The 22,505-nt window shown below is 33.3% G+C and overlaps 1 protein-coding gene across 1 annotated transcript in view; it reads right to left on the bottom strand.

Annotated features, from left to right (window-relative positions):
- Nucleotides 1-1,195: 1,195 nt before the first annotated feature.
- Nucleotides 1,196-22,505, bottom strand: part of LOC134229592 (mucin-2-like) — a 77,404-nt gene continuing 56,094 nt past the window's right edge. Inside the window, exons 17-47 of the mRNA XM_062711342.1 lie at nucleotides 21,642-21,803; nucleotides 21,225-21,350; nucleotides 20,795-20,923; nucleotides 20,365-20,487; nucleotides 20,146-20,262; nucleotides 18,924-19,175; nucleotides 18,616-18,744; nucleotides 18,391-18,516; nucleotides 18,160-18,297; nucleotides 17,795-17,926; nucleotides 17,447-17,701; nucleotides 17,115-17,354; nucleotides 16,844-16,963; nucleotides 16,237-16,359; nucleotides 15,888-16,142; nucleotides 15,484-15,744; nucleotides 14,682-14,804; nucleotides 14,295-14,549; nucleotides 13,510-13,764; nucleotides 10,932-11,186; nucleotides 10,238-10,501; nucleotides 8,088-8,218; nucleotides 7,926-7,987; nucleotides 7,325-7,509; nucleotides 6,463-6,568; nucleotides 6,265-6,281; nucleotides 4,931-5,072; nucleotides 4,514-4,677; nucleotides 4,306-4,379; nucleotides 4,122-4,169; nucleotides 1,196-1,896 (exon numbers count right to left, since the gene is read on the bottom strand). Coding sequence (XP_062567326.1) covers nucleotides 1,876-1,896; nucleotides 4,122-4,169; nucleotides 4,306-4,379; nucleotides 4,514-4,677; nucleotides 4,931-5,072; nucleotides 6,265-6,281; nucleotides 6,463-6,568; nucleotides 7,325-7,509; nucleotides 7,926-7,987; nucleotides 8,088-8,218; nucleotides 10,238-10,501; nucleotides 10,932-11,186; nucleotides 13,510-13,764; nucleotides 14,295-14,549; nucleotides 14,682-14,804; nucleotides 15,484-15,744; nucleotides 15,888-16,142; nucleotides 16,237-16,359; nucleotides 16,844-16,963; nucleotides 17,115-17,354; nucleotides 17,447-17,701; nucleotides 17,795-17,926; nucleotides 18,160-18,297; nucleotides 18,391-18,516; nucleotides 18,616-18,744; nucleotides 18,924-19,175; nucleotides 20,146-20,262; nucleotides 20,365-20,487; nucleotides 20,795-20,923; nucleotides 21,225-21,350; nucleotides 21,642-21,803 — 4,790 coding nt within the window. The 3' untranslated portion in view covers nucleotides 1,196-1,875. The remainder of the gene's footprint in view (nucleotides 1,897-4,121; nucleotides 4,170-4,305; nucleotides 4,380-4,513; nucleotides 4,678-4,930; nucleotides 5,073-6,264; nucleotides 6,282-6,462; nucleotides 6,569-7,324; nucleotides 7,510-7,925; nucleotides 7,988-8,087; nucleotides 8,219-10,237; nucleotides 10,502-10,931; nucleotides 11,187-13,509; nucleotides 13,765-14,294; nucleotides 14,550-14,681; nucleotides 14,805-15,483; nucleotides 15,745-15,887; nucleotides 16,143-16,236; nucleotides 16,360-16,843; nucleotides 16,964-17,114; nucleotides 17,355-17,446; nucleotides 17,702-17,794; nucleotides 17,927-18,159; nucleotides 18,298-18,390; nucleotides 18,517-18,615; nucleotides 18,745-18,923; nucleotides 19,176-20,145; nucleotides 20,263-20,364; nucleotides 20,488-20,794; nucleotides 20,924-21,224; nucleotides 21,351-21,641; nucleotides 21,804-22,505) is intronic.

The following is a 22,505-nucleotide window of genomic DNA, read 5'->3' as shown; positions in this document are numbered from 1 at the left end:
GCCGGGGGGGGGGGTTGCCCCCCCCCACTTTTTTTCCCCAACATTACCTTTACTATAGTAAATGTTCATTGAAAGGATGGTTGGTCCCCCCACTTTATACCATAGTATAGTGATATCAAGGATTGTAGGGAGAAAAATTTGAAGTGATAGTAAGTTGGCTTCGAAAAAGTTGACCCCTCCCTCCCCACGAAATAGGATTTTCGAGTTTGGGCAACTTTTAATTTTTTTTTTTGCTTGTCAACTTTTTTTTCAGGCGATTAAAAAAAAATTTTCTCTGGTTGCCCCCCCCCACTTTCAAAAACGATACTACGTGCCTGCTAGAGGACGAGATTTTTTTAAACAATGCAATCTGGACTGTGTAAAGTACACTTATCTAACACTGATGTTTTTTTTTTATATCCAGCAGCGATAATATTGACGTTAAACTGACGTTTAATTTTCTCACTTTCTTGCGAATTTATTTTTCATACACTGAGTGAAGTTTTATATCACAATTCAACCGTATTTGTTGTAGCACACCAATTTCGCAAAATTATATATGTACATGATATGAAATAATTATTAACGTGAATGTAATAAGCTAATTAATTATAAGCTTTAATGAATGGATTATCATCTCTATAAAAATAAAGTTTAAGTATGATAAAGAGTCAATCCTGCATTATACGTTCTATTCACAAATTCCATTGTGTGTATTTATATATAAATAATCTGACGAATTTCTAATAAATAATTTAAAATATAACTCGTAAGTTAAGCAGAAAAAAATAAGCCTGACAAATAAAAAGGGATGCTTATGTGTTCGGTCTCTTGCACTAAGAAGGGGGCTTTTAGGTTTCACTTCATCATAAAACGTAATACACTTCAAACACACTATGTATTCATACTAATCGCACGCTTGATAGACGCCGCGCCTTCTCATTCATATGCTAGGACTACAATGATCTATATATAGCCGTAATGGCGAAGTTTTACAGTGAAATATGCGACTTTATTTAATCAATATCATGTATATATTGAAAATCTCTTTCACAAAAAATCCTTTATTAGTATCTATACAGACTATACTTGAAGACTTTAGCTATAAGATAACAATGTTCTTATTTAAAAGGGTAAAATTCTGCATTTAAAAAGGGGCGAAATTGCAGTGTTAAGAGGATTCATTCTTTTTTACAATAAAAAACTCTTCATTTGAACAATAACAATATATTTATTATATAAAGATAATATGACAACAGCAGCAAAGTAACAAAACAAAGATCATTTGTTCTAATTTAAATATATAAACTACGATAGAATATATTACTTCTATAATAAGTATTTTATTAAGAAGAATGAACGCACGCTTTCACACATACAAACCCTCACACACAATTTATGAAAGCTTAAACTTATAATGTAAGATCATGGACATGTACCTGCCTGATATATAGCATATTATCAAGCACCTTAGTGTTTGCTTTAATACAAATAAAAAGATATATCCAAAATATATTTTGGCGGACGGAAAAGATGATAATTGTGCGTAGACATGAACAAATACTCTGAATATTACGACTGGAAGAGATAAATATACTGGTAGAATACAAACAATGCACTCGTTGTACAGACATAGATTTATATATGGATATAAATTCCTCCTACAAACAATAAAATATGACATTCAGACACAAACAAATTAAGATAAGTACAATCTACTCCTAAAATGAATTAACTGTACGATAACATTAAACATTGAGCGTTATAAAATCTTTTTTTTAAAAATCAATCATAACATTTTATTGCACATCCTTGAAAAGGCCTTGATAGCATTTTAGTTGTTTCTATGGAATTCATAATGTTATTTATCTAATCCTTTCTACTTTGAAGATGCCATCAAGCTGTTGACTGATTTCTCTGTAAAATAAATTCTTCGTCTTAATATTTTAAAATGTCGCATCAATATATACATATACGAATACATGATACATTTTCACGATTATGTTAAAAATCATGTATAAAAAATATTTGAAAACAATGAATGCCTGATAAACATTGTATGTACAGTAATTGTTAAATTTGCTTTCAAATTTTGACACTTAAAAGAAAACAAAAGGCCCATGGGCCACATCGCTCACCTGAGTAACTTGGGTGATGCAGATCTTTTTTAAAGATTTGTTCTATATATATTTCTATGTAAAACTTGGATTCCCTATTGTGGCCCCGCTCTACCCCTGGGGGTCATGATTTTAATAATTTAATATCTACACTACCCAAGGATGCTTCCACGTAAGTTTCAGCTTTCCTGGCCCAGTGGTTCTTGAGTAGAAGATTTTTAAAGATTTGTAATAAATATTTCTATGTAAAACTTGGATTCCCTATTGTGGCCCCGCCCTACCCCCGGGGGTCATGATTTTAACAATTTAATATCTTCACTACCCAAGGATGCTTTCACGTAAGTTTCAGCTTTTCTGGCCCAGTGGTTCTTGAGAAGAAGATTTTTAAAGATTTGTTCTATATAGTTCTATGTAAAACTTGGATTCCCCATTGTGGCCCCGCCCTACCCCGGGGGGTCATGATTTTAACAATTTAATATTTACACTACCCAAGGATGCTTCCACATAAGTTTCATCTTCCCTGGCCCAGTGGTTTTTGAGTAGAAGATTTTTAAAGATTTGTTGTAGATATTTCTATGTAAAACTTGGATTCCCTATTGTGGCCCCGCCCTACCCCCGGGGGTCATGATTTTAACAACTTAATATCTACACTACCCAAGGATGCTTCCACATAAGTTTCAACTTTTCTGGCCCAGTGGTTCTTGAGAAGGAGGTTTTTAAAGATTTGTTCCATATATTTCTATGTAAAACTTGTATTCCCTATTGTGGCCTCGCCCTACCCCTGGGGGTCAGGATTTTAACAAATTAATATCTACACTACCCAAGGATGCTCCCACGAAAGTTTCAGCTCTCCTGGCCCAGTGGTTCTTGAGAAGAAGATTTTTAAAGATTTGTTCTATATAGTTCTATGTAAAACTTGGATTCCCCATTGTGGCCCCGCCCTACCCCCGGGGATCATGATTTTAACAATTTAATATCTACACTACCCAAGGATGCTTCCACATAAGTTTCAGCTTTTCTGGCCAGTGGTTCTTGAGAAGAAGATTTTTAAAGATTTGTTCTATATATTTCTATGTATAACTTGGATTTCCTATTGTGGCTCCGCCGTACCCCGGGGTTCTTTGATTTAGCAATTTAATATCTACACTACCCCAGGATGCTTCCATATAAGTTTCAGCTTTTCTGGCCCAGTGGTTCTTGAGAAGAAGATTTTTTAATGACCCCACCCTATTTTTATATTTTCTTGATTATCTCCCTTTGGAAGGGGTCTTGGCTCTTGATTTTAACAATTTAATTTTCCCTTCACCCAAGGATGCTTTGTACCAAGTTTGGTTAAAATTGGCCCAGTGGTTCTTGAGAAGAAGTTGAAAATGTGAAAAAGTTTACAGACGGACGGACGGACGAACGGACGACGGAGAACGGGTGATCAGAAAAGCTCACTTGAGCTTTCAGCTCAGGTGAGCTAAAAAGGGGAGCCACCTGAAATCATATTTGAACAATTATCTCAAAATGACGTCCTTTTAAGGTAATGATCTTGTCTAGACATAGCACGAAATTCCTTGATACAACAGTGTCTCGGAAGTTACTTACTGAATTAGGATTAGAAGTTAACCTTTTACATACGTTAAGGTTTGGGTTCTTAGACTAGGGTTGATAATAACGTATTCATAATGAGGGTAGCTAGCTCTTTTGATAATATATTCTGATTGAGATTGCTTCTTTGCATAAGTGTGATGTAACTTTGTTATGTTCCATTTCCGTAACTTTGATAATTTTTTTTGAATATTTTGCTGCTAAAAATTGTACTTACTAACAAATTTTTAGAGTCATGTATCAGAGAAATTGATCAAGGGATGCATGTGTGACAAATTATTTCAAATGGTATCATACATTTTCGGAATCCTTTACAATATACAATGTTCGTCTCTTAAAAATATTCCAGCATAAATAAAATGTTGATGTTTCGAAATCAATCATTCAAAGCAGTGAATTAAATAAACCAAAAGGTATGAAACGATAACTTACAAACACTGGGTTAGGATTTGCTTCTGCTATGGGTCGTTGTATTCTAAACTGTGTGAGAAAATATAACTAGTTTGAAAATTAGTTGAAATAATTGCAAAAAAAAGCAAAATCTCAATTCTGTATAAAATATACAGTTTATCAATTATGTATGAAAATCAAAATTCATTTCTGAGAAAAGACTAACCGATTCAGCTGTTGGAATGGAAGACTGTATGAAATCCCAGGAAAATTCCGAATTATAAGGAATAGGTCTATCATCTAAAAGAAAATTTCAGCAAAAAAAACACAATTTTAATTGCCCAAGTCCAATAGTATGCTTAAAGATTGAAGTTTTTCTCATGATAAAAATTGAACTAAAAATATTAGCTCTAAATGATGCAACTTAGATTTACCTATATGTTCTTGATTCCAGATGTCCTGTTCATATTGCCTTGGTCGTGGTGGGTTACTTTCTAAACTTCGAGGACCCTCGAGACCATACGGGGAGTACATGGGTCCCCAGCTGCCATAACGGACAGGTATTCCATACCTGAACGCTTCACTCCCATCACACGACCTATAAAATCATTTAAAATTTTTATGTAAAAATCTTATAATGAAGTACATGACATGTATAAATGTGAATAGTTTTAGGTAAAAGAATAAAAATAAATCAACAAAATTTATGTCCAAATTAGTATATATGAATTTTCTTGCATAAGAATTTGATACTTTTACACAAAAAATCTACTTATGCTACTCGCTATTGATTGTTTTCTTTTCAAAGAGTCTTAATTTTTAAGCAGTAATTTTACACATGTTGATCTAACCTATCATCACTATTACTGCTGACTGTCAGATCTTCCTTATCTTTTCTTCGTTTACAGTAGACGCATATGATGAATATAATAGCTATTACTGTTACTGTTAAGGGTATTCCTATTCCTAGCCCAACAATCAAGTCAAAGTAATCTGAAAGGATTAAAAATATACATCATTTCTTGCTCACATGATAAAACAAGAGATACTGTCAGCACTGCGCTCATAAAATAATTACTTACGCTTCAATATGAATAATATGTTTTTATTTAACCCGCCATACCCCTTATAACGAACAAACGTGCACAATAACACATTACTATTAAAAAAATACAAATATCCTTAAAGTATGCGTTTGTAAAGGAGGAGTTGCAGATAAAATAGTTTAAAAGGGAATGGAAGTGTCCTAGTTTTGCTATAGGGGAAATATGAATTAGAAGGTATAATGATACCACATACATGTAGATAAGACTCAGTGAAAGATTCATAAAATTTTATCGAATGGTACATGTACAGAATGATTTGCGGATATGAAAAGGCTATCAACAATGTAATGCTTTGAACATTAGGAGTACCTGTGTTACAGATTTACAGCAAGACGTTTCAACGCTTTGAACCTCCCATTTGAAAGAGATAATCAGTTTTCATCGATGAAAAACATGGAATGGAAAGTCAATCGTTTAACACCCTTTCCCGCAGTCACGCATTTTAACGCATATACCATTTCCTATTTCTAACGCAAAATCACGCATTTACCGTTTCCCCGCAATCGCGCATTTTCACGCACTTTAAAAAGTTCATTTAATCTTCAATTTATTGTCAAATTCCAACTACTTTATACTTGCTTGAATCCCATAAATTAGAAAAAGTTATTTTATAATTAAAATATTATTTCAGAACATTATTTCCGCTAAACTTTAGAGAAATTTGTACCCCGCTATAAAGTGTTTGCGGGGAAATGGTAAAGTAATATTTCTATGACGCGAGGATTCAATATATGTTGAATAGCAATTCTGTAAGTTGTAAAGAGTTAATTTTTTATAACGTATTAGTACAGTATCAGTATCTTGATATTTCAAATCAGTTTTATCCAGTTCTTTTTTACTAAAAGACAGAAAACAGATATAAAATTAATCATATATGGTGTTCAAATACTTTTCATACATCATGTACATCACCAATAAAAAAGAATGCATTAAATCATTTTATCATAGTAATTTTTTTAGTAAAAAAGCCGGTGTTAATATTTTATATTGGAACAAACTTTTGATTTTAAATTTGAGAAAAGATAGTGAAAATATTTTTATTTTCAAAATCCTTATTGCAAATTAAACAGAAAACATACCCGTTACTTCTATTGGTCTGAAAACAAGAATTAAACATAACATATTGATACATGGTTTGTAAATCCTATATTCAAATGTTAATTGCATTTGAATTACAAAATTAAACCTTTTAATTTTAAATTGCATTTTACAACGTAAGGAGTCCTTTTCTTGTCTTTTGACTTTTTTATATTAATTAAATGTCTTTATCTACTTACACACAGGAAGGAGTGCCTGAGTTTTCAACACATGTTTCCCCTTCCGAACACGGGGACAAAAGTTTTAAAATGGTACATGGGCTGCTTGAATTGCCGACTGTGAAATCTGATAAAAAGATGAGAGGTGCAATAAGTTTCTCTGAAAATAAGTACACATGTACCTCTCGAATTTAACGGAAAACGATTGCATTTAAGACATGTGCATCGGCATTACACAAACAATAACATATACGTACATATGCTTTTACAATGCATTGTTAAAGGACCCCGTTACTTCAAACGACAAATATTACAGCTACACAGATGAATTAATTTGTATTGCTTGGATGTTCTTCTTAATAGTTGATGCTAATATTTCACTTTAATTGTTTGTGTATAATTTTATTGAACACTAGAAGAACCGAATACTGGTGGTTCCAGTTTTAAATAAGCATAAAATTCATCATATTTACTGCGTGACTCCCTTTTTTAGATTTTGTGTATCATGACTTCAAGATCACTAAAAAATATTATATAATCTAGATCTTATATTTATATAGTATAAAATATATATCTAGGCTTGTTAATAACCAAGCTTTTTGTACATTTGAATAGCTCGAATTATCTCCTTAACATATTGGGAATAAAGGAACCTCTGTAAAACCCCCATTTGACTTTAAAATCTATGAAATACCGGTAAAATGTATTGTAGAAAATTGCCCATTTTTGTCACGTGAAATATTCAATATGTATCTAAGTAATCTTTCCTTTCTAGCGTCATTAAAATAATGTACTTAATTTTAAAAATCTAGCAAACCATTTGCTAGCTTATATACCAGAATGTTCCGTGGCAAAGTAAAGAGCAGCAATAAAAATTACTTACTTTTGCCTTCTCCGTCAGTGATTAATACAGTCACTGTGGAAAAAGAAGCATTTCTCTCTAAGATTTCAATCCTCACAACTTTACTCAGCAGTTTTTTCGTAGCCCTGATGTAGTCACTCGTTTGTGCTTCTTGTGACTCGTTCTTATAGACAACTATTTCAAATCTGACCTTAAGGCTACCAAGTCTAAACACAAAAATGTTTTCTTTAATTGAAACGTTAAACATCATAAGTCTGGAAACTTTCAATAATACTGAGAAAATCTATTTATAAATTCAGTCTCTTTATTAGTAAAGGCTGAACTAAAAAATGCAATTTATGTTTAAAGGCCAGTTATGCATGGGAGGGATCTTCAGTTATTCTTTGATCTGGTGTATTAAATTTTTGTTTGAAATCAATTGGATATTGTTATAAAAAATACGGCCTCTTACACAAAAGTGAAATTTTGAACAGAAAATCACATAACCTTTTTTAAAATTGACGTACATTAAATAGTCACTGTTATTCATATTAAATTCTTTATTTTTGTGGTATTTGATTTACATGTACTTTAATTCTGGGTAAATTTATGTTCATACATGTAGTCATTAAGGCTAACTTACCTTATAGATAAAATAAATATCGTTTTAAATCCACGTACTTCTTCCTTGAAATTGTCTATCAGCTGAAAATATCAATGAATTGTTACGGCTCAGTTCAGTAACATAAGCACAATTATTAAATGTATATGAAAATAAGAATTTTCATTTATGCTTGTAACTCACAGTCTGAAGGATAATGGCCGTTATATTTTCAGTGTGGTCTTTGAATTCCTGCGGCGTAACAGATATTGCCAGAGTTGTCTCCGCTTGGAACGTTGTTTCTATCGTTCCAGGTTTAGAAGGTGTTTTTTGTGCTGAAACAATAGCAAATAAAATCTAATACTGGCGTACAATACTTTTATGCATGCAATATTTAACAAGAGGCCCACGGGCCTTATAGGTCACCTGAGTATTGTGAAACAACTTTCAAACAATTAAATTTGGTTCATGTTTTAAACCAGAGGCCATGAAATTCACAATTCACAATTTTGAAAGAGGCACTATTGCTTATCATAATTAAAAAACTTAGCATGCTTACTCTACTTATTCAATACCCAGAGGTAGATCAGAGTTACAAAGAGAAAATGTTCTTCCACTTTTTAACCAGTTGTGCACCTCACCCCAAAAGAACCACTGACCCTGGGGCCAAATATTTCAAAATTTTGCAAATTTTATCTTAAAATGGTTGATTAATACCAAAGAGCAGATTTCAAAGCATTAATTTGTTTTCAGACTATGTAACCCCCCCCCCCACCCCTTGACCCAGGAGGGGGGGGGGGGGGGCATAAAAAATAATCATTTTGCTAGATGCACCTTTCTTCATCACAAATATATATACTTGGATCATTAGCATAAACCCAAAAGCAAAGGAAAATATTTTCAAAGAATTAATGTATTTTTACTGAATAATCAAAAGAGCCCTAACACCTGAACCCCTGATTCTGGGGCAATAAAATTCACAATTTTGGAAAAGGCACTTTTGCTTATCATAACAATGTGCTTAATTAGTTTATTTAATACTCAGAAGCAGAGAAGATTTTCAAAGAATAAATGTATTTTCACTATATAATCAATAGAGCCCGCCCTAACACTAGAATCCATGACCCTGGGGCCATAAAATTCACAAATCTGGAAGAGGCACTCTTTTTCATCATAACAATGTACTTAGTTAGTTTATTTAATACTCAGAAGCAGAGAAGAAGATTTTCAGAGAATAAATGCATTTTCACTATATAATCTATAGAGCCCCGCCCTAACTCCAGAACCCCTGACCCTGGGGCTATGAAATTCAGAAATCTGGAAGAGGCACTCTTGCTCATCATAACTATGTACTTAGTTAGTTTATTTAATACTCAGAAGCAGAGAGGAAGATTTTCAAAGAATAAATGCATTTTCACTATATAATCTATAGAGCCCCGCCCTAACACTAGAACCCCTGACCCTGGGGCCATAAAATTCACAAATCTGGAAGAAGCACTCTTGCTCATCATAACTATGTACTTAGTTAGTTTATTTAAAACCCAGAAGCAGAGAAGAAGATTTTCAAACAATAAATGCATTTTCACTATATAATCTATAGAGCCCCGCCCTAACACTAGAACCCCTGATCCTGGGGCTATAAAATTCACAAATCTGGAAGAGGCACTCTTACTCATCATAACTATGTAATTAGTTAGTTTATTCAAAACCTAGAAGCAGAGAGGAAGATTTTCAAAGAATAAATGCATTTTCACTATATAATCTATACAGCCCCGCCCTAACACTAGAACCCCTGACCCTGGGGCCATAATTCACAAATCTGGAAGGGGCACTCTTGCTCATCATAACTATGTATTTAGTTAGTTTATCTAATACCCAGAAGCAGAGAAGAAGATTTTCAAAGAAATAATGCATTTTCACTATATAATCTATATAGCCCCGCCCTAACACTAGAACCCCTGACCCTGGGGCCATGAATTTCACAATTTGGTAGAGGACTCAATGCTTATTACATTCATGCTAACAGTTTGCCTGCTTGAAGTCCAGGAGTAAAGAAGAAGATTCTTTAAGATTGCAATAATTTTAGTTGTTTTGGCCCCACCCCTCAGGCCCCAGGGGGGCGGGGACCATGAAATTCACAATTTTTGTTCCCCTTCACCCATAGATGCTGCATACCAAATTTGGTTGAAATTGGTTCAATGGTTTCACAGAAGAAGCTGAAAATGTTCAAATGTTAACACACGACACACGATGCACAACGCACGACGACGGACGAAAACAGATGGGAATAGGTCACCTGAGTTACTCAGGTGACCTAAAAATATTATCACTTTTTTATAGGTGGTTTTACTTACACAGACAATCCTCAGTTGTTGCATTTGTTCCATAACGACAAAAACAAAAGTGGCCGCTCGTTCCATTTAATAAACAATCTTGAAGATTACGGTCACATGCAGCAGTTCCGATACTACAGTCCTCTACATGGACATCACAATTTGTTCCGTTCCAGTTCGCTTTACAGATGCATGCTCCTGTCGTGTCGTCACAATCAGCCGTGTTCTCAGTATTGCAAGTACAGTTCTGAGAACACTGAGTACCGTATGTCCAATCACCACACCCTTCAGATATATGATAATAATTTTGGTTAATTATTATTATTTGCTGTATTGTATTATGTTTAGATGTTTTTGTGAGGAAAAGAGTTTTATTTAACCCACTTTCTTCGTCAAATTAATGAAAATATTTTAACACGCTAAGTACTAATTTCATTGAATCCAACGAACTTTTGCTCACACAAACAACGTTAATGTTATTTTTAATAGGTCATTCTTTTCTTCCAATTGTGCAAATTAATCTGAATTTCTTACATTTTAAAGCAATATATAATGTTGAATCTTGAATTTTATATGTTGTTATTACTTATTAGAATAATATCACTTTTTTATCAATTTTGTTTTGTTGTATACTTAATGCGGAATTAAATATATAAGAATAAGAGTTTTTGACAAGATTATGACTAAAATAAATAGAGTAGGAAATCCCTATTACCTGTACAATTAATTCCAACTCCATAGAATCCTAAATCACAAGAACAGTTGTAGCTGTCTATCGTGTCCTGACATGAAGCATTCAGATGACAGTTGTGAGCTCCTGTATTACACTCATCCGTAAACTCACAGTTGGTTCCATTAAAACCATCTTGACAAATGCATGTTCCGTCAATGTTATCACAGTCTGTTGTGCCAGCTGTGTTGCATGAGCATATTTGTGAACACTGCTCTCCATATGTGGTCTGGTCACAACCTTTTATAGATAATTTAATTTCATAAAACTCATGATGGATGACAATCATTCAAGTTTCAACTTTTATCTTTATAGTATGGTATAAATCAAATTTTGCACCTGAATAATCGAATCGACCTGAATATTATTAATACGTCAAAGAAGGTCACCTCGTCTTCATCTACTTTTGAGTCTACATGACTTAAGATCCTAAGCTGCCTCGACTGAACGGATTTATGATCATTTTCCTTTTGAAGTGCGAAATAACAAATGTTTACAAAGCAGCACTTTTGATACATTTGAAAGTAATGCCCAGTGGTCGTTGAGAACATTTTCTTGCAGCTACTAAAATTATCTTCTTTGTTTTAGAAATATATCACTTTTCTAAAAGGCACATCTGTTTTTTTTTTCGTGTAGTATAATTAAATCCAATTAACTACAGACACTGATTGACAAAACGTCAAAAATTAGCCAAGGCCTTCTAAAGATAAAATCTTATTCCAAAAAGTTGACACACACCAAGAGCTTTGGGCTCAAGTCAGATTTAAAGTTTACCTAGTCCTTTGTAAAAATTTAGAAATGGGCTTTAGCTACATCACATATCCGAGTTATTGCTCTTCTTTCCAATAAAATCTTTCTTACCGTAGTATTGTTCTAGAACGAATATCACTGCCATCATCAAGCGCAAATTTAAAGAAATTCGGCCCCCACTTGTCAAAAGTAATGTACATATAAATATGTACATGTTAGCCCTATATCTACTGCAATACATTCATACAATGTTTGGAAAACGGAACAATTTTTTTAATACAAGGCTACGAGGTCAAAACCAATTTTTAATGGACTCAGCAAAGGTAACGAGAAATATGAAAGACCTATCTCTTATACAAAAGGTATGAGCAGGGTAGATGTAATGTGTTTTTAAAAGTAGTATAAACTTGTCATGTTTGCAATAAAAAATCAAAGTATACTTTGAAAGATCTCAACACAGGTAATGTACATGACTGTGATGTATGTGTTATTCGCAACTTGTGACCAATGTTAAAGTTTTAAGACAGACTGACAGACGAATAAAATTTACTTTTCCCTCCTGTTTTTGCTTGGTTTGAACATATTTTATTGTTAAGATGTTATAACAAAAGGATTGGACACAAGTACTTAATACTTAGAACGTCCTCTTCTTAATAACAATTAATTACACAAAGTATTGTTCAAAAATTAATTTACACTGGAACCAAAGGTCAATAAGATTATTTAACATAGGTAATGCATGTACAGAATTTAAATTGATGTAGTATGTACAAACGAATCAAAATACTTCAAAAACGACCAGATCTCTTGATAAACAATTGCACATTTAAAAATAAACTTTCATTGTCAGAAATACTGATCGTATTATCTCCCCATAACAGAACATGAGTGTCTACAATACTTAAGTTAATCATTCTAAATATAGCATTAAACAGATCGTTCCTTGGAGCATTGTATTTCGCACAAGAGAAAAAGAAATGATATGCGTCTTCTATTTTTCCACAAGTGCATAATGGACTGTCAATAATACTACACCTAAATAAGTCTTTATTTAGAACACAATTGTGTCTTAATCTAGTATGAATTACACTCCAGTAACGATCACCAAAAGTAAAAAAGGACGGGGTAGGTGTTCTATGAGAGTTTACACAATTTTTGAAGGCACCTATAGTAGTAGATTGTCTTGTTTCAAGAGACAAAGAGTTCCACTCCCTTATTGCCATTGGAACAAATGATGATTTATATATATTTAATCTACACTTCGGGATGCAATAATTTTGTGACTGTCTTGTTACGTAATTTGATTCTTGTGATGGAATATTTGGAAATATTTCTCTCAGATACTCGGCTACCATGTTATAATATATTTTATACATAGTTGTTCTAATTTGGACATTCGTCTTACAGCAAGTGGTTCCCAACCAGTTTCAAAATAGAGAGAATCTCGCGATGCTAATGAAGTTAAACCAGTGACTATTCTTGCCGCTGCAAGTTGTAATTTTTCTAATTGTTCGGAATCTTGACTAGAACACCCACACTAAACTTCAGTTGCGTATTCTAACTGAGGTCTTATAAAAGAAGTATATAAAAGAGATAAAGTTTTAGCACTGACCCTGAATTGCATTTTTGCTTAAGTTGCCTAGTTTGGTACACAAATTTATATTTTGGGGTCTTCGGGTGATTTTTTGTCATATTTGAAAATATAACAAAAATATATAAAGGGATTAACAAAGAAAATACTTTCTATGCCACTTTGCTCTGAATGGCCACAGTTATTGTTTCGACATTTACATTCGCACATAAAAATAACTACCTGTACAATTGATGCCATCTCCATAGAATCCTAAATCACAAGAACAGTTGTAGCTGTCTATCGTGTCCTGACATGAAGCATTCAGATGACAGTTGTGAGCTCCTGTATTACACTCATCCGTAAACTCACAGTTGGTTCCATTAAAACCATCTTTACAAATGCATGTTCCGTCAATGTTATCACAGTCTGTTGTGCCAGCGGTGTTGCATGAGCATGTTTGTGAACACTGCTCACCAAACGATGTCTTGTTACAACCTTTTAGAGAATAATTAAGTTTTAATGAAGCATATGGCATTCAGAGAACATAACTATACGGCAAATGCCACATTGCCACAAAATAAAAGTTACAGGACCGTGAACGAATTAACTGTTTATTGAAGGAGAGTGATTCAAATAAAAAATTAGAATTGAAAAATCATATTGCATTAGAATGCAAAGCTCTTTCTCATTTGAGTCTTCGCAAAAATTCAGATTATTGATACAGATTAGATGAAAGTACATTTTATAGACTATTCTAGAGAAGCAACGTATAATGAGGAGAATCCTAATGTTGTTCCTAATCTTAACCTTGCAATATGGGATCATGAATTTTACAGTTATAGACGAAACATAAATTATATCCACACTTTCCCGTTTTAAAAAATTTCACTTATAGGATATAGCGGACAAAAAAAGAGTTAACAAAGGGGAACCTAAGACCACTAAATTACAAAAAACCACAAATATTATAGTAATTCCAACATTTCCGTATTGCTCTGCATTATATAAATATGAATAATGAATACCTGTACAATTGACGCCATCTCCGTAGAATCCTATATTACAGGAACAGTTGTAGCTGTCACTCGAGTCCCGACAAGTAGCGTTCATATGACAGTTGTGAGCTTCTGTATTACACTCATCCGTAAACTCACATTGGGTTCCGTTAAATCCATCTTTACAAATGCATGTTCCATCCAAATTATCACAGTCTGATGTGCCAACTGTGTTGCATGAACATGTTTTAGAACACTGCTCACCATATGACGTACCATTACAACCTTTGTGGAATTGAGATAGATGAATAAAAAAGACGTCTGGCTAAATTGATACCTATAATCTTTTTCGTTTGTGTTGAAAAAGAAAAGGTTTGCGGCTTTTGACCTCTTTTTTTAAGTACATATTAATTTTACCTGTACAACTATAGCCATCTCCACTGAAGCCTAGTTGACATGTACATGTAAAGCTTCCTTCAGTATCAGAACAACGTGCATTTTGTGAACAATTCCCGGTTCCAAGCGAACATTCATCAATATCTGATTAAGAGTATGAAAGATAAATGCATTATTCACATCGCTGCCTTAAATACGTAATAGATTTTACTAATAAAGAAAAAATATACTTAAGCCCACACACGGATGGTAATTTATTTTTTAAATATACATGTGTTCTATTAACGACAGGTTCTAGAAACAAAATGTTTTATGGAGAGTATTAATGTAGCTTTGGATTTAATCCTTGCAAACAAAGATACATTTTTCATAAACAAAAATAAGCTCCATCTAAAAATTTCTCTACAAAGTCCTTATATTTAATCTTCAGGAAAACATTAACTGCTGTAACAGAATAATCTCAGATGAACTGTGCTACGGTGAATTATAAATGTAAATCAGAAAAGGATCTTCTAGATCATTTAAAATCCAATTTTTTATCAAAAGGTTAATCATCAAAAGTTAATGAACTAAAGGTTTTTTGATATTATGGAAAACCGTTTTATTTTTTAAAATCAAAATGGATCTTGGGGAAATTTTCATATCTTGTGAAATTACTTCCTTCGAAACCACACTATTTGACTGTAAAAGCCAATACATGTACTTTCAGATTGATAATTAAAATATACTGAAGTTTCTCATTAACTACAAGCAATGAATAAAGGAAATTAAAAGGTGTAATTGTTATGCATAAAAATGAGTGAATTAAATTGTTTTTTCTTACTTTCACAATGTCCTGCTGATGTTTTATGAAAGCCAGAGTCACAAAGACATAAATATGAGCCTTTTGTTTCAGTACATGATGCATTATTTCCGCAAATATTGGGATCATTGGCGCATTCTTGGACGTCCTCTGTACAGTTAATACCCTGCCAACCAGAACTACAGTAACAGGTTCCATTCTGTTTGTCACATGACTGAGTGTTACTGAACTCACACGTACACTGACTGGCACAGTTCTGCCCATACGTTGTACTCGAACACTCTATAGAACAAAACAAAAACCATTTATCTTTAAGTTAACACGTTTTAAATACCATTGATCTAAATTAATTTGTTCTCTTTATCTAAATATTAAAAGACTTCCACTTGTCATGAATAAAAAACTCTGACAAAAGATCTACTTACCAACACATTGTTCGGCGGCAAAAGAAAATCCGTTTTTGCAATTACAAGAGTGAGATCCATTTAAATTCTTGCAGTCGGAATTATTCGGGCAAATATGATCGTTCAAACATTCATCAATATCATCATTACAGATTGTCCCATTCCACCCCTCTTTACAGGTACAGGAACCGGTGATTCTGTCACATGATTCTGTATTTTCAGGTTTACACGAACATGCATCATTGCAGTTTATCCCGTAGTATTCATTTTCGCATTCTAAATTGTCAAAGAGGTAAGTAGAGGGCAAAGAAATTTTCCATGAGGTAACATTTTAAATCTGTAATTTAAGTTTCTTAACTCATGTACATACCTATACATGTTCTCTGGTCAATGTCCAGCTTTTTCCCTACATCACAAGAACACGTGTAACCGAGACCAGGACTATTCTGTGTACAGTTCTCACTGCACGGGCTCTGAGAACACTCGTCAATATCTTTTTGAAAAAAGTAAAAATTAAACAAGAAACATGAATTCTCGATCCAAGAATGTGATTTGAAAAAGATATTTTATACCAATCATTGCGAAATTACATTATCACTACTTATTAACAAACATTCTGTGAAAAGTAATGCTAGAAAAATACAATACATGTATATAGAAATGTATGACTTTTTATATCAAAATTATGCTATATAATACAGCATTCCTTGTTATGTTCAATTCAACGTTGCATGTGGTTCATTGAATTGTTTACTATAACATATATAATATGATGGACTTTTAATGAAAATCTAATTTTACTTGTATGATAAGCAAAATTCATCGAAGTCCTGAAACATAAGGGAATCGTGATTGTTCAGATGTTTATTTTATAATTCTATTGCTGTTTAAAAGAAGCCTACTAGAGAACTAAAATGATAAAATTAATTTCTAAAAATACAATTATGCATATTAAAGAGCTTAAAATGTTAATTTACCATTGCATGTAACATTGTCTAAATCTATACTGAATCCATTTCTACAGGAACAATACTCCGACCCATCAGCACGCACGGCACACTGTTGAGTACAGTTCAGCTTGGTACACTCTGTTTTGGCTGCAATTAAAACAAATATGGGTACACATGACCAGATATTATATGTTAATTAATTAAATAAAAGTTCTCATTCTACAACCACTAATGTTTAAAAAATTGTACCATCAATGGTCAAACTCTAGTTCCAGGTTTCTCTTTTTTAGACACTTACCAAGGCAGTTGGACTTTGTTGTTGCGTTCAGAAGAAAACCTTCTCTACAAAAGCATTTGTAACTTCCAAGAGTGTTTGAACACAACTGGTCACATGGTGGAACTGGTGATGCACATTCATCAATGTCCTCACATTTTGATTGGTTTGTGAGCTTAAACCCAGGGTTACAGGAGCACGTGTACCCCCCATTTGTATTGTTGCAAATTTGGTCGCAAGGTTTGCTGATACATTCATTGATATCTTAAAAAGAGCAAGGAAATCGCTAAATTTATTTTGAGCTTTCAAGTAAGCGAAGATAAGTTATAAGCTACTATGTTAATCTGTGTTCATACCTGTACATTGCCCTGGTAAAGTTGCATTATATCCAATGTCACACAGACATCTGTAGGATCCTGGGGTGTTCTGACAGATCTGGTAGGCCCCGTTACAAGGAGTACCAATGGCACATTCATCGATGTCAGCATCACATTTCGACCCTGCCCATCCTGTTTCACACTGACATCCTTGTACGTTGTCACAAGTGGAGGCACCAACTCCGCAATTGCAAGGTATTTTGCAATCAAGTCCATAATGAAAATTATCGCACACTTAAAAAAAGGTAGATCAAATGCTTTTAAATTTCATTTATTTACTTTAACCCAAGCCATATTTAATGCTTGTAAACGTGCTTCATAACATACCTGAGCATTGTCTTCCGTCATTTTCTAAGACATGTCCTATGGGACATGAACAGTTGTAGGACCCAATAGTATTCACACAATTTTCTTTGAAGGTACACAGATTCAGTGTTTCATTGCCACACTCATTAACGTCTAATATTGTAAGCAAATAAAATAAAAGCAAAACCATTATTCATCTTCCATGACGTTGTACTGTTCATTATGTACATTTAAACAGTCTCTCAAATTTCACATAATTGTGAATGTTAACTTATACAGCAATGTAAAAGTCGATTATAAGATTGAAAATACAAAACCATTTAAAACAAGTAAATTTTATTACATTGATTATACAGTGTAGTACACATTATCTCTCTGTGTCTTACCAACACAGGATTGCTTATCCACCGCATTCAGGTAGAATCCCGCGCCACAGAAGCAGTATCCAATGGTTTTATTTGCTGGATCTTGTTTACATCCAAATGAGCAGTTAAGGTGTGGATAAAGCGAACAAATATCAGTCACTGTAATAATATATATTACAAATCACTGACCTATTAAACTTTTGATTGGTAATTCAGTGACAGATCTTAATATGTTTTGCTTAAGTTACATACCCACTGCGCATGTCTTCCTGTCATCCTCCAGTGTGTACCCAAACTCACACTCACAGTTAAAACCTCCTTCCACGTTAGAACACCCCTGAGAACACCCCGACACTCCCGTCTTACATTCGTCAACATCTAGTAATATTTCAAACATATCATCCAATTGTTTATCGGTAACATATAAGCGAAAACAAAAGTCCAGACTTGTGATGAAAATGATGATTTTCTGCCTACCTTGACATTCGAAAGTTGATTTCTGGGTGTAGCCTTCTTTACATTGACAAGTGTAATTACCGTCATTATTCAGACACGTGGACGATACGGGACATTCATTTGAACCGTCGTTTGCACACTCGTCAATATCTTTTCAAATAAAGGAATATTACATTGTGATACAATTGTTTTAACAAAATGTTAAATATTGTCTGCAAATCCTTCTTTAAAAAAATAATGAGTTGAGTATATTACTTTCCATAATAGAATTTATGTTTCCCAATTATCAACTTATATTTGTTGATAAACCTTTACGTAGTTTTATTTACCTTTACAAAGTTCATTAACTTTCTCGAATCCATTCCGGCAGTTACATGTGTAGGATCCCTGGAGATTATGACATTCCTGGTCTGTACCACAGATTAACGGATTAACTGTACACTCGTCTATATCTTGATCACATTTAGTTCCCGTCCATCCGGACAGACAGACACACCCGGTAGCTGAGTCACACCTGTCCATACCTGGACCACACTCGCACACCTGTTCACAGTTGTCACCATAACTCGGAGGTATACATTCTGTTTGGAAAAGATACATTCATTTGTATATTCATTTGACGCAATTTTATAATGATTCATCTTTTGATCCGATATTCCAATGCTCCTCCAAAATTAAAGAGGAATAAAAACATTAATAATATAATAATAATGATAACATACATATTGTGGAAATATATTTTTATTACATTTTTAAATAATAGAATTGGTATATTCTTTACTGAAAACAACATTTCAGTAAATTTAATATAAAATTAAAGATACCATATAGTCTAACATATCTGGTCATATCTGGACATTTTTCTAGAAGAAATACGTCAATAGTAACCAAACAACTTTGTATTATAAAAAATGTTGACATAAACATTTATTTTTTATCATTATTAATTCAGATATTAGAGAGGTTTAGCAAGCTCACTTGTACGTGTACATGTACGTGTAAACTACAAGTTAGAATTACACGTACACGTTAACATTTTTTTCTTGTTTAGCAAAGTATAACCTGTACTTGTACTCGTAAGTTTTTAAATGTAAGAGGGGTTTATATTTAAAAAATCATTTGAAAAAGCAATGATTTTAATACGTATTTCACCGTTTTAAATAAATATATGCATGTACTTATGAGAAAAAAATTGTACAGATTTCTTATATTTTTAATCTGTCACAGCCTGTTTCGAAAATCTTGATGTTGTGATTTTGACTCCCTATAAATTAATATTTTTTAATTTCTGACGTTCAATTTTTTTTAATCAGTATTTGCATTAAATATTCAGGTTTTATAAAAACCCACACTTATTGAAAAATAAACAGAGGATGAAGAATTTTAAGCTACAAGTTTTGATTTACGTGTACTTGGCAATCTACACGTAAACTGCGTAAGAAGATACGTGTAGAAATTCGTCATTAGCAAAAGTGATGACGTAATGCACATATTTCTAGTGCTACACGTACACGTACACGTTGGTTTGCTAAACCTCTCTATTTAGATTACCTGAACAAGTTGTTTTGTCATCGTTTAGAGTGAACCCCGTAAAACACGAGCAATTGTATGAACCGACTGTATTAACACAACCCTGAGCACATATTCCAAATCCACATTCGTCCACATCTTCAATATAAATATTAAAAATGCATTTTTTGAAATTTTGTAAAGCTAGCGAAATTTCAAAAGCATTCAATAACATCTACAGTTACTGAATATCATACAAACCTGTGCAATTTATTCCATTTGCAGCAAGTTTGTATCCGTTTTGACAGATACACTCATAAGTACCAGATGTATTGACACATGTATATTCACAGGTAAGGTTGGCTTTTTTACATTTATCTGTCTCTAAAATTGACAAAAATAACAATACATGTAACAACAGTTAGAGGTTAATTTGCTAAATAATTCCTAAAATTGTCGAACAAACCATGACCATACTCATTCAATTTCAATCAGTTCAAACCAAACAGTTCTGTTCAACTAATTCAGAACATTTACACTATTTTTTTTGGTTTTTATGCATAATCTAAGCTGAACATGATGCAAGATTGTAGGGTTACATTACAATAAAAAAGAAATAAAGTACATATTTTCAATATTGTTATTGAGTCATTGGTACCTATAAATCTTATCATGATATGGGGTGAATTACCTGTCGCAAAGCATGTTTTATTATCGTCATTTATTATAAAACCAGGTAAACAGGAGCAGACATATGCCCCTTCTGTGTTGTTACAGATCTGTGCGCATCCTGAAGTGCTCTCAAAACACTCGTCAATGTCTAAAAAAGATTTAGGAAACATACGTGGGGGTTAAAAAGAAAACATACAGATAAACTTCTGTCATCTTAAAATATATATCCCTCATTTGCAATACTCTTTCCCCATTTTCAACAAGATAGAGTGATTATGTAATAATATTGCATACAAGCACCTGCATAGTTTAAAGTCCTTCAAATATTTACACTGCATTTAAAGATATCTCATTCTATCCAACTTCGTCTAGCAAAATGGAATTAACATTTAGGAATATCGTATTTCAAAAGAATTTACTGCTTTCATTCAAAGCGATTTATTGTTTACCTAGACATTCAAGGTCAACCTTCCTGTACCCCGACACACAATTACAGGTATAACCCCCCTCTGTGTTCTCACAGTTCTCGGTCCTTACATTACACACCGGAGCAGTTCCATTGCACTCATTGATATCTGCATAATAAAAAGACAGTATTTCATTTCATAGTGACTCGCTGTATCGAGGACAGACAAAAAGATCACTTCAAGGTCAGAATTCATGGTGAATAAAGTTGCACATTCGAATTCACATGCACTTATACAAGAAAAAGACCTGTCAATTTAGTGCGGTTATTATCATGTAAATCTTTTATTATTTGAATGGTGATATAAAATGTATCATTATAAATATGCACATTTATAATCTTTTCATTTGAAAACATGTGTACGTATTTATTAATCAATTAAAAATTCTTAATGACGCACCTTCACATTTGTTGTCTATGTCTCTAAATCCACTTGGACAGTCAGAGCAGTTGTAACTTCTATTAAAAGCGGCTTCCTGGTCCGGAGTGAGGTCGGTACAATTCCTACCCAGGGGACAGGGGAAGTCAGCACACCCATCAACATCCTGTTCACAGTCATCACCTTAACAATAGAATTAACCGAAAATATATGATAACTTATCAAGAAGGCATTCGAAAATTAAAAAAAAAATGAATTGCAGACAACCACATGTGTAATGAATTTACAGTCGTATATTTTTTATTCTGCTCTTGGGATTAGGGATGCAAATTAAATTTATGAGTATATTACTGACTGCATGTATGTCTATTTGTAATACAAGGTCCATATATTTTAATATTATACTGAATGTTTTATACAAATACATATTACAGTGAACCGTGCGCGCATAAATTCCGCGCAGTCGCTATTTTTTGGGAATACACAAGTCGTCAAACAAAGGTGACTGTTGCTACGCAGGAAGGCGTGGCTTCATTAAATCAGCGGGTAGTAGTATTTTTATCAAATGTTTCTCGACGAATCAGATTCAAGTAATTTACATGAAAGTATAATATATAATAAATACTGCATGTAGTTGAGTGTAACATTGAAACTTTTCACCCCTCGAAAACCATTGTCAACCTCGGCTGCGCCTCGATTGACAATGGTTTTCTTGGGGTGAAAAGTTTCAATGTTACACTCAACTACATGCAATATTTATATATTATTAATACTGAAAGTTCATATTTATACCCCAACACGCTGTAAAAACGGGGTTGTATAGTAGTGAGTGTCCTTCTAACTGAACTTCCGTCCGTCTGTGACTGATCTCTTTTTCACAACTCC

The sequence above is a fragment of the Saccostrea cucullata genome, unplaced genomic scaffold (genome assembly GCF_032062105.1).
Source record: "Saccostrea cucullata isolate Sc308-1 unplaced genomic scaffold, CSIRO_AGI_Scuc_v1 ctg91, whole genome shotgun sequence".
In the NCBI taxonomy this organism is placed as follows: domain Eukaryota; kingdom Metazoa; phylum Mollusca; class Bivalvia; order Ostreida; family Ostreidae; genus Saccostrea; species Saccostrea cuccullata.
The sequence above is the reverse complement of the archived record's forward strand: the minus strand, read 5'-3'. Positions and strand labels throughout refer to the sequence as shown.